Source organism: Balaenoptera physalus (genome assembly GCF_965194825.1).
Source record: "Balaenoptera physalus genome assembly, chromosome: 11".
In the NCBI taxonomy this organism is placed as follows: Eukaryota; Metazoa; Chordata; class Mammalia; order Artiodactyla; family Balaenopteridae; genus Balaenoptera; species Balaenoptera physalus.
In genome coordinates, this window is record NC_138896.1 from 72,611,415 (window position 1) to 72,623,081 (window position 11,667).

The 11,667-nt window shown below is 50.7% G+C and overlaps 1 protein-coding gene across 8 annotated transcripts in view; it reads left to right on the plus strand.

Moving 5' to 3' along the window:
• SEMA3F (semaphorin 3F) overlaps positions 1–6,651 on the plus strand; it is a 28,729-nt gene extending 22,078 nt beyond the window's left edge. For 4 of the 8 annotated variants that reach the window (XM_082414149.1, XM_082414150.1, XM_082414154.1 and 1 more), the window contains 12 exons: positions 433–552; positions 768–907; positions 1,027–1,141; positions 1,301–1,370; positions 1,537–1,681; positions 2,538–2,760; positions 3,400–3,488; positions 3,621–3,662; positions 3,846–4,003; positions 4,194–4,261; positions 4,550–4,683; positions 5,343–6,651. In XM_082414149.1, the coding sequence (XP_082270275.1) occupies positions 433–552; positions 768–907; positions 1,027–1,141; positions 1,301–1,370; positions 1,537–1,681; positions 2,538–2,760; positions 3,400–3,488; positions 3,621–3,662; positions 3,846–4,003; positions 4,194–4,261; positions 4,550–4,683; positions 5,343–5,753 (1,715 nt within the window). In that variant the 3' untranslated portion in view covers positions 5,754–6,651. Of the gene's footprint in view, positions 1–432; positions 553–767; positions 908–1,026; positions 1,371–1,536; positions 1,682–2,537; positions 2,761–3,399; positions 3,489–3,620; positions 3,663–3,845; positions 4,004–4,176; positions 4,262–4,549; positions 4,684–5,342 lie in introns of all 8 variants that reach the window. The other 4 variants (XM_082414147.1, XM_082414148.1, XM_082414151.1 and 1 more) reach the window with 3 other exon arrangements.
• Positions 6,652–11,667: the final 5,016 nt, after the last annotated feature.

Genomic DNA, 11,667 nt, shown 5'->3' on the forward strand with positions numbered 1-11,667 from the left:
AAATTACTTTAAAAACAAAGGTAAAAATACTCAAAACTCATTACTTCCTAATTATTTTACTACATTTTATTATTATCTATGTTCTTGAGATTATTTACATCTCTCGTATCTATGGGGTGGAAATACTAGACAATGGTTTTGGCAGGTCTTCCCAACTCTATTTTCAGTGACCTCAGGTTAGTAGCTTGAAATCAGCCATGGTGGGAGTATTTACACCACAGAAATTGGCTCTGGCTGCTAATCAGAGCCAACTGCTACTAATCCCAGTCCTCCCAGAGCCAGTTGTTAAAACATTCACCAACGCCCCACTGGTGATACAATCGCCCTGGAGAACCTGAGGGGGAGATGGGACCCTGCCCTGGAGGTCATCTGTGCTATGCACCGGCCTTAGCCAAGGGCGCCCCCCTGACTGACCCACTGGCCCACCCACAGATGAGGAGCTCTATGCGGGTGTGTACATCGACTTCATGGGCACCGACGCAGCCATCTTCCGCACGCTTGGAAAGCAGACGGCCATGCGCACGGATCAGTACAACTCTCGGTGGCTCAATGGTGAGCAGAGCCCGCAACACCTCCAGCGGGCAGCATGTCTGGGGTGCGGCAGAGAGATCATAAAGAAACACTCGTGGGAGAATTTTTGGCCCTTGACTGGCTGGGGCGGGGGTAGTTTCTTATCCCCGGAAGACTTGGGGGTCTTCTTGTACCTGGCCCGGGAAAGAGGCCTTGTCCAAGGAAGGTGTGGTCCACTGACGCCTGCCCGCCTGCAGACCCTTCATTCATCCATGCCGAGCTCATCCCTGACAGCGCCGAGCGCAACGACGACAAGCTCTACTTCTTCTTCCGTGAGCGGTCCGCGGAGGCACCACAGAGCCCCGCCGTGTATGCCCGCATCGGGCGGATCTGCCTGGTATGAGGCGCCTTGCTGCCCCCTCCCCAGGCCCAGTCCTGGTTCCATCAGCCCTGCTCTGGCAGAGTCTTTGGGGTGAGTGAGCTGATCTGACCCAGCCCCTGCCCCCTGCCCCCCAGAACGATGACGGCGGCCACTGCTGCCTGGTCAACAAGTGGAGCACATTCCTGAAGGCAAGGCTGGTCTGCTCTGTGCCAGGCGAGGATGGCATCGAGACCCACTTTGACGAGCTCCGTGAGCACCCGGCAGGCGGGCGGGGGCCTATGGCTACCGCAGGGGATGGCGGCCGGATGGGTGGTCAGGGGAAGCCTGGTGCCCCCCACCCAGGAGTGGGCAGGGCCTTGGGGCTCGTGGCCAAGGTACCCTCCCAGCCCCCTCTCCTTCTGTCCCCAGAGGATGTGTTTGTGCAGCAGACCCAGGATGTGAGGAACCCAGTCATTTATGCTGTCTTTACCTCCTCCGGGTGAGACTGGGGCTGGGGCCGGCAGTGGCAGGGTGTGACTGAGTTGGGGGGCTATGATTTGTGGAGGACCCCATCCTGGTGGGGAGCTGTGGGTGAGGGCAGGCTGGGGAGGGACCCTGGGCCAAGGGTCTGCCCCACCCGCAGCAGCAGCCTGCCTTGCCCGCAGCTCTGTGTTCCGAGGCTCTGCCGTGTGTGTCTACTCCATGGCTGACATTCGCATGGTCTTCAATGGGCCCTTTGCCCACAAGGAGGGCCCCAACTACCAATGGATGCCCTTCTCAGGGAAGATGCCCTACCCACGGCCCGGCACGGTGAGGACCCCACTCACTCCACCTTTCCCTTTCCTCTCTTTCCACGAGAACTGTGCTGGGTCAGGCGCTTTGCAGACATGGCCGCACCATCGTGGCACTCACAGCCAAGTTGGCGGGGGCGGGGGCGGAGGTGGACCATACACACATATAAACTCACCATTCACCCTCAATAAAGCTGAAGTTAAAACAAAACACACCGTAAGGAAAACACCATTTACACACAGTGTCGGGCTGTGAAAGAATCCAGTTAGGATCCTGAAACAAAGATGGTGGCTGGGTGTGGCAGGCTGCTCCCTCTGGGAGGCTGTTGGAAGCTGAAAGTTGTAGGGAAGTCTCCCAGGCAGGCTGGAGGTGGGGGTGGGCAGGAGCCCCTGCAGTAGTGGGAGGCGATCCACCTGATCTTGGTGTGACATGGACCACTGCGGGAGTCTAAGCAGGAGAGCTTCATGATCTGATCACATGCCTAGGGTGTTAAAGGAGCTCCGGGCCTGCCCTCCTGCTGAGCAGCGGTGGAGCTGGGGAAGGGGCGAACTGGAAGAACAGTCAGAGGAAGGAGACAAGGGGGTGGGGATGAGGACCTAGAAAGGCCATTGTCAGCTCTGCCAAACGCTGCCACAAAGTCATGGCACGTGAAGCTGGGGAGATGGCCATGGGATGTGACCGTGTGAGACCTTGGGACCTCAGCTGGTGCCGGACCTGCAGAGAGGTTGGGTATTGGGCAAAAGCCCAGATGGGTGTTCTGAGAAGCGGAGCAGGTGGAGCTGGTGGGGACAGACAGAGCGGAGACCTCTTCTGAATCTAATGGGTCCAGAGTGCCCGGGGCAGCCTGGGCCTGACGCTCATCACCTGCCTGCAGTGCCCTGGTGGAACCTTCACGCCATCCATGAAGTCCACCAAGGACTATCCTGATGAAGTGATCAACTTCATGCGCACCCACCCACTCATGTACCAGGCCGTTTACCCTCTGCAGCGGCGGCCCCTAGTGGTCCGCACAGGCGCTCCCTACCGTCTCACCACTGTTGCCGTGGACCAGGTGGATGCAGCCGACGGGCGCTATGAGGTGCTTTTCCTGGGCACAGGTACCCACTGCTGCTCCCGGCCCCTCCGACACTGGGCCCACTGGGTGGAGGGTACTGATCCATAGGGCTGGGCCCTGCCCTGCTAGGGGGTTACTACAGGGTTGTCAGTGTCAGCTCTGCCGCCTTCATCCTTTGGAGGCTTCTCTCTATTACCAGGATAACTGAGAATGGGGATGGCGAAACCCCATTTTCATCCCTATCCCTGGTGGCCGGGAGAGCAGGGACACTGGGTGCCTGGGGACCCATGTTTGGGCGGGAAGAGGGAGGACAGAGCCAGACACCTCCAGGATACCTGGGTCCAAATACTGACACACATGCTCTCGTGTGCACGTGCAAACTGCACACACCGCTGTTCCAGTAGCCCTCAACATAAGGGAATACTTCCTGCAACCTGTTCGCAACTTCCCAAAGTGAGGGTCTGGGGTCAGAGGGGCAGACTCTAGCTGTGACTCCCCCCTTATCCAGGGCCAGTCCCCTTAGACCTCTTCCCCTCATCTGGGGGCAACTCTTCAACCTTGGCACAGAGCTCCCACTCCACTGCCCTTGGGGGGTTTGGGCCCTGGTGGGGGAAGGGGCTGAGGCTGGTGCCCCTTTCCCAGCGTCCTCAGCCCCACTGAGGCCCTGCCCGGCCCGTTCCAGACCGCGGGACAGTGCAGAAGGTCATCGTGCTGCCTAAGGATGACCAGGAGATGGAGGAGCTCATGCTAGAGGAGGTGGAGGTCTTCAAGGTGGGTGTGACACCACCCAGTCCTGTCCTCCTCACCATGGCCCTCCTCAGTACCACCTCCTGACCTCAGACCTCCAGGTCAGGAAAGGAAGGGGGTCCCCAGGGTCATAAGCTAATCCCTATCTTCTTCTAGGACCCAGCACCTGTTAAGACCATGACCATCTCTTCCAAGAGGGTGAGTTTTGGTGAGGTGGGCTGAGGGTAGGGATGGAGGCTGCTTCACCTTGGGGTCAAGCCCTTGGCAAAGAGATGGGGACACTGAGGCACAGAACAAGAAGGGGAGGAGCCTGGCCCAACTGGCTCCTAAGGAAGGCTGGCTATGGGGAGGGAACTGACAAGCTCCTACCCCTGCCCACAGCAACAACTGTACGTGGCCTCAGCCGTGGGAGTCACACACCTGAGCCTGCACCGCTGCCAGGCATATGGGGCCGCCTGTGCCGACTGCTGCCTTGCCCGGGACCCCTATTGTGCCTGGGATGGCCAAGCCTGTTCCCGCTATACAGCGTCCTCTAAGAGGTGTGAACCCCGAGACCCTTGGAATTTTGGCCACCAGACCCAGGGCTCTGTCCTGGAGGTCTAGAGGTGGATGTGATATTACCCTGGGGGACTTTATGGGTGAGACATCCTACCCTGGAGTTTCGGGGTTATAGAGACTTGGGGGGCAAGTTTTCTTGGGAATACTCCTTCAGGAGCTATCTTCATCCAGGAGGAGCCGCCGGCAGGACGTCCGGCACGGGAACCCCATCAGGCAGTGCCGTGGGTTCAATTCCAACGGTGAGTGCTGTGTCTCACCACTGGGTGCTCCTCGGTGCGGAGCTGTGCAGCCCACAGAGCTGCTCATGGGGCCCCCACTGGAAGGATTCTCACATGGTCCGTGGGGGTGAGGGGGTGAGGGGGTGAGGAGTTTTGGAGAAGGGATGTCCTTGGCCACCCCCTCAAGGAGTGGATGCCTGATGGCACAGCCCTGCCTGTATGGGTGGGTATCCCTGTATATGCCCCTCGCCAGCCTGCAGTCTGCCAAGAGGTAGTGCTGCTTTCACGTGGCACCCTCTTGTTCTACAGCCAATAAGAATGCCGTGGAGTCTGTGCAGTATGGCGTGGCAGGGAGCGCAGCCTTCCTTGAGTGCCAGCCCCGCTCGCCCCAGGCTACCGTTAAGTGGCTGTTCCAGCGAGATCCCAGTGACCGGCGCAGAGAGGTGATTTCCTGTGCCCCACAGTCAGCCCTCACCATGGTTGGGAGAGTCCCTTGTACAGTAGAAATTCTACGTGGGTGAAATGTGGTATAGAAACCAAACTGGGGCAGCCCTCATTCTAAGAAAGTCCTTCCAAGCTCCCTTCCCTATGTGGAGATCACTTGGGTGAAACCAGTTATATGGAAACTCTGTGGGGTGTCCATATTACATGGAAACTACTTGTAGGCATGCCTTTTTATATGAGAATTCCATATGTGTACTTTCTTGTCAGTATACCTCATTGTATGGAAATGTCGCGTGGATGAGTTCCAGCATATGGAAATTCTGTGGGGTAGCCTTCCTATTATGGAAATACCTTCTAGGCAATCCCTTCTACATGGAAATTCTGTGAGGGTGCCCCAACATCTGTTTATTCTCATTAAATAGAAATTGTGTGTGTGCTCCAGAATTCTCTCATTGTACAGAATCCCCTTATGGTCATTCCTCCTGAAATGGAAGTGTTTATTATTCAGATGTTATATGGAAACTTGTTTTTCTTGGTATATGGAAATTCTACATGGGTGCCCCTGCATGGGGTGGCCCTAGAGGTGGTCTGATCGGGGAGCTGGCCGGGGCAACAGGGTGGTCCTGCAGCCCCTGAGCCCCAGCCCCTGCCCCCACAGATGCGTGCAGACGACCGCTTCCTGCGCACGGAACAGGGCTTGCTGCTTCGCGCCCTGCAGCTTGGTGATCGCGGCCTCTACTCCTGTACAGCCACCGAGAACAACTTCAAGCATGTCATCACACGAGTGCAGCTGCATGTACTGGTCCAGGACGCCGTCCATGCTGCCCTCTTCCCACCCCCAGCTGTGAGCGTCCCACCGCCCCCAGGCGCCGGGCCCCCCACACCCCCTTACCAGGAGCTGGCCCAGCTCCTGGCCCAGCCAGAAGTGGGCCTCATCCACCAGTACTGCCAGGGCTACTGGCGCCATGTGCCCCCCAGTCCCAGGGAGGCCCCAGGGGCACCCAGGCCTCCTGAACCCCAGGACCAGAAAAAACCCCGGAACCGCCGCCACCACCCGCCGGACACATGAGGCCTGCTGTCTGAGCCCTGCGATGGGCCGGCCTAGTCCTCGTCCCTTTTAATATAAAAGATATATATATATATATATATAAAATATCTATATTCTATATACACCCTGCCCCTGCAAAGACAGTATTTATTGGTGGGTTGTAAATAGTGTGCCTCAGCGGCAGCATCATCCAAAACTTAGACCCATGCTGGTCAGAGACGGCAGAAAATGGAGCCCACCTAACCAGGCCCGGCCAGTTGGCCGGGCCGGGCCAGGACCACACAGTCCCCAGGCTCAGCTGGGAGTCTACCTGCTCAACAGCCACCGCCAAGATCTACAGGACACAGGGAGGGAGCAAGCTCTACCTGGATGGGGCACGGACTGTACACCTTCGCCCATGTGTGCTGTTGGCATACATGTGGATGCGAGGACTGCTTTGGAGACCGGGGGTGGGGGTGAGGGCTCAGATGCGCTCAGAGAAGGGAAGAAGGGGCTGGCACAGGATGCCGGCTCCTGCCTGGGAGAGGGGCACTCAGTCAAGGCCAGCCCTTTCCTGGGTATTTATTCTCTATTTATTGGGGACAGGAGAAGAGGAGCCCTGCCTGGGTGGGGCAGCCCCTCCAGCCCCTCCTTCCCTCCCTGGCCACTCTACCTCTTTGCTTTCTCCGTGCCGCTGTGATGCAGGGGCTGGGAGAAAAGCAGAGGGGCCAGGCTGAGGGGAGAGGGGGTCATGGTGGAGGCCTGGGGCCTGCAGGGGCTCCCCAGGGCTCCCTTCTGCCCACCACTTCAGATGATGGGTGTAAATAGCTCTGGGGGGCAGTTGGGTAGGTGGGTGGGGGCTCCTGGCAGCCCTCTGCTGTTCAGGCCACACCTGCCCTTGGGTTCCATCTTGCTAATAAACACTGGCTCTGGGACTGGACTTTGGCTTTCTCCTTGGCAAAGGAGGGAGGACGGGGGTTCAGCCCATACCCAGATTCTCTCCCTCCTGCCCCCCACCCACCCACCAATGTGGCTTGACCACCAGTTCCCCCACGGTCTCTTTTGCAAGCCCAGCGTCCATTCACTCACTCAATTGTTTGATCATTCGTTCACATTGCTTTCTCACTTGGCTTTGTGTCTTGCCAGGAACTCAGGACTCAGAATTGGCAAGACAAATCCACAGCCCTTACAGTTCAGCTGCCCCTGCTCTGGGAATCAACAAAATTCCCATTCTTCCTGCATCCTTCCAGCCAGATCTCAGCAGAGGGTCCAGCACAAGCAAATGTCCAGAGGCAGGGAAGACCAGGATATGTGGGGAGCTGCTGGAGAGGAGGAAGTGGTGCTGGGGGCCCCAGGCCAAATTTAACGAGTCAAGCTCTGGCAGGGGAAGCCAATAGCTATGGAGGCGCACGGATCCAGCAGGGCTTAGGGCCATACCTGGCAGGCAAGGGGAGCCAGGTGGCGACGGGGAGGCAGTGGAATGGTCCCACTTTAAGTAAACCCAATATGTAGAAAGCAGGTTCTTGTTGGTTTAACAAACCTGGGCTCCTGCACCACCCCAACCCCCTGGGCAGTGTGTAGGGGCTGCAGATACTCCCGGGGCCCACTTACAGCATGGTGGTGGGGTAGAGGACGAATGGGGCCTAAAGGTTGAAAGTGGCACAAATGATCTGTTGCTCCTGGACAGATCCCCCCTCACCCAACAGAGTAGATGTTGAAGCCACCAGCTCACAGAGCCAGTATCCACTTCCCACACGTTTAGGGACAGCCTTTGTGTGTGTTTGTGTGTGTGTGAATTTTTTTATTGAAGTATAGTTGATTTACAATGTTGTGTTAATTTCTGCTGAAGAGCAAAGTGATTCAGTTATATATACATTCTTTTTTTTAAATATTCGTTTCCATTATGGTTTATCACAGAATATTGAATATATTTCCCTGTGCTATACAGTAGGACCTTGTTGTTTATCCATTCTGTATATAATAGTTTGCATCTGCTAACCCCAATCTCTCACTCCATCCCTTTCCCGCTCCACTCCCCCTTGGCAACCACAAGTCTGTTCTCTGTGTCTGTGAGTCTGTTTCTGTTTCATGAAAGTTCATCTGTGTCATATTTTAGATTCCACATATAAGTGAAATATAAGTGTCTTTCTGACTTACTTAGTATTATAATCTCTAGTTCCATCCATGTTGCTGCAAATGGCATCATTTCGTTCCTTTTTATGGCTGAGTAGTATTCCAGTGTATATATGTACCCCATCTTTATCCATTCATCTATTGATGGACATTTAGGTTGTTTCCATGTCTTGGCTATTGTGAATAGTGCTGCTATGAACATAGGGGTACATGTATCTTTTTGAATTATAGTTTTGTCTGGATATATGCCCAGGAATGGGATTGCTGGGTCATATGGCAACTCTATTTTTAGTTTTTTGAGGAACCTCCATACTGTTTTCCATAGTGGCTGCACCAACTTACATTCCCCCGAACAGTGTAGGAGGGTTCCCTTTTCTCCACACCCTCTCCAGCATTTGTTATTTGAGGACTTCTTAATGATGGCCATTCTGACCAGTGTGAGGTGGTACCTCATTGTAGTTTTGATTTTCATTTCTCTAATAATTAGCGATGTTAAGCGTCTTTTCATGTGCCTGTTGGCCATCGGTATGTCTTCTCTGAAGAAATGTCTATTTAGTTCCTCTGCCCATTTTTCAACTGGATTATTGTTTTTTTGTTGTTGAACTGCATGAGCTGTTTGTATATTTTGGAAATTAAGCCCTTGCTGATCGCATCATTTGCAAATATCTTCTCCCATTCTGTAGGTTGTCTTTTTGTTTTGTTTATGGTTTCCTTTGTTGTGCAAAAGCTTTTATTTTTTAAATTTAATTTTATTTATTTTTTTATACAGCAGGTTCTTATTAGTTATCTATTTTATACATATTAGTGTATACATGTCAATCCCGATCTCCCAATTCATCCCACCACCACCACCACTACCCCCCGCCACTTTCCCCCCTGGTGTCCATATGTTTGTTCTCTACATCTGTGTCTCTATTTCTGCCCTGCAAACCAGTTCATCTGTACCATTTTTCTAGGTTCCACATATATGCGTTAATATACGATATTTTTCTCTTTCTGACTTACTTCACTCTGTTTGACAGTCTCTAGATCCATCCACGTCTCTACAAATGACCCAATTTCGTTCATTTTTATGGCTGACTAATATTCCATTGTATATATGTACCACATCTTCTTTATCCATTTGTCTGTCGATGGGCATTTAGGTTGCTTCGATGACCTGGCTATTGTAAACAGTGCTGCAATGAACACTGGGGTGCATGTGTCTTTCTGAATTATGGTTTTCTCTGAGTATATGCCCAGTAGTGGGATTGCTGGATCATATGGTAGTTCTATTTTTAGTTTTTTAAGGAACCTCCATACTGTTCTCCATAGTGGCTGTATCAATTTACATTGCCACCAACAGTGCAAGAGGGTTCCCTTTTCTCCACACCCTCTCCAGCATTTGTTGTTTGTAGATTTTCTGATGATGCCCATTCTAACTGGTGTGAGGTGATACCTCATTGTAGTTTTGATTTGCATTTCTCTAATAATTAGTGATGTTGAGCAGCTTTTCATGTGCTTCTTGGCCATCTGTATGTCTTCTTTGGAGAAATGTCTATTTCGGTCTTCTGCCCATTTTTGGATTGGGTTGTTTGTTTTTTTAATATTGAGCTGCATGAGCTGTTTATATATTTTGAAGATTAATCCTTTGTTCGTGATTCATTTGCAAATATTTTCTCCCATTCTGAGGGTTGTCTTTTCGTCTTGTTTGTAGTTTCCTTTGCTGTGCAAGAGCTTTTAAGTTTCATTAGGTGCCATTTGTTTATTTTTGTTTTTATTTATTTCCATTACTCTAGGAAGTGGATCAAAAAAAGATCTTGCTGTGACTTATGTCAGAGTGTTCTTCCTATGTTTTCCTCTGAGTTTTATAGTGTCCGGTCTTACATTTCGGTCTCTAATCCATTTTGAGTTTATTTTTGTGTATGATGTTAGAGAGAGTTCTAATTTCATTCTTTTACATGTAGCTGTCCAGTTTTCCCAGCACCGCTTATTGAAGCGACTGTCTTTTCTCCATTGTATATCCTTGCCTCCTTTGTCATAGATTAGTTGACCATAGGTGAATCGGTTTATGTCTGGGCTTTCTATCCTGTTCCATTGATCTATATTTCTGTTTTTGTGCCAGTACCATATTGTCTTGATTACTGTAGCTTTGTAGTATAGTCTGAAGTCAGGGAGTCTGATTCCTCCAGCTCCATTTTTTTCCCTCAAGACTGCTTTGGCTATTCGGGGTCTTTTGTGTCTCCATACAAATTTTAAGATTTTTTGTTCTAGTTCTGTAAAGAATGCCACTGGTAATTTGATAGGGATTGCATTGAATCTGTAGATTGCTTTGGGTAGTATAGTCATTTTCACAATATTGATTCTTACAATCCAAGAACTTGGTATATCTCCCCATCTGTTTGTGTCATCTTTGATTTCTTTCATCAGTGTCTTATAGTTTTCTGAGTACAGGTCTTCTACTTCCTTAGGTAGGTTTATTCCTAGGTATTTTATTCTTTTTGTTGCAATGGTGAATAGGATTGTTTCCTTAATTTCTCTTTCTGATCTTTCGTTGTTAGTGTATAGGAATGCAAGAGATTTCTGTGCATTAATTTTGTATCCTGCAACTTTACCAGATTCATTGATTAGCTCTAGTAGTTTTCTGGTGGCATCTTTAGGATTCTCTATGTATAGTATCATGTCACCTGCAAACAGTGACAGTTTTACTTCTTCTTTTCCAATTTGTATTCTTTTTATTCCTTTTTCTTCTCTGATTGCCACGGCTAGGACTTCCAAAACTATGTTGAATAATAGTGGTGAGAGTGGATATCCTTGTCTTGTTCCTGATCTTAGAGGAAATGCTTTCAGTTTTTCACCATTGAGAATGATGTTTGCTGTGGGTTTGTCGTATATGGCCTTTATTATGTTGAGGTAGGTTCCCTCTATGCCCACTTTCTGGAGAGTTTTTATCATAAATGGGTGTTGAATTTTGTCAAAAGCTTTTTCTGCGTCTATTGAGATAATCATATGGTTTTTCTTCTTCAATTTGTTAATATGGTGTATCACATGGATTGATTTGCATATATTGAAGAATCCTTGCATCCCTGGGATAAATCCCACTTGATCATGGTGTATGATCCTTTTAATGTGTTGTTGGATTCTGTTTGCTAGTATTTTGTTGAGTTTTGCATCTATATTCATCAGTGATATTGGTCTGTAATTTTCTTTTTTTGTAGTATCTTTGTCTGGTTTTGGTATCAGGGTGATGGTGGCCTCATAGAATGAGTTTGGGAGTGTTCCTTCCTCTGAAATTTTTTGGAAGAGTTTGAGAAGGATGGGTGTTAGCTCTTCTCTAAATGTTTGATAGGATTCACCTGTGAAGCCATCTGGTCCTGGACTTTGCTATTGTTTTCTTTGTTTCTATTTCATTTATTTCTGCTCTGATCTTTATGATTTCTTTCTTCTACTGACTTTGGGTTTTGTTTGTTCTTCTTTCTCTAGTTCCTTTAGGTGTAAGGTTAGATTGTTTATTTGAGATTTTTCTTGTTTCTTTTTTTTTTTTTTTTTTATTTATTTGTTTTTTTTTTTTTTTTTGGCTGTGTTGGGTCTTCGTTTCTGTGCGAGGGCTTCCTCTAGTTGCGGCAAGTGGGGGCCACTCTTCATCGCGGTGCGCGGGCCTCTCACCGTCGCGGCCTCTCTTGTTGCGGAGCACAGGCTCCAGACGCGCAGGCTCAGTAATTGTGGCTCACGGGCCCAGCCGCTCCGCGGCATGTGGGATCTTCCCAGACCAGGGCTCGAACCCGTGTCCCCTGCATTGGCAGGCAGATTCTCAACCACTGCGTCACCCGGGAAGCCCTTTTCT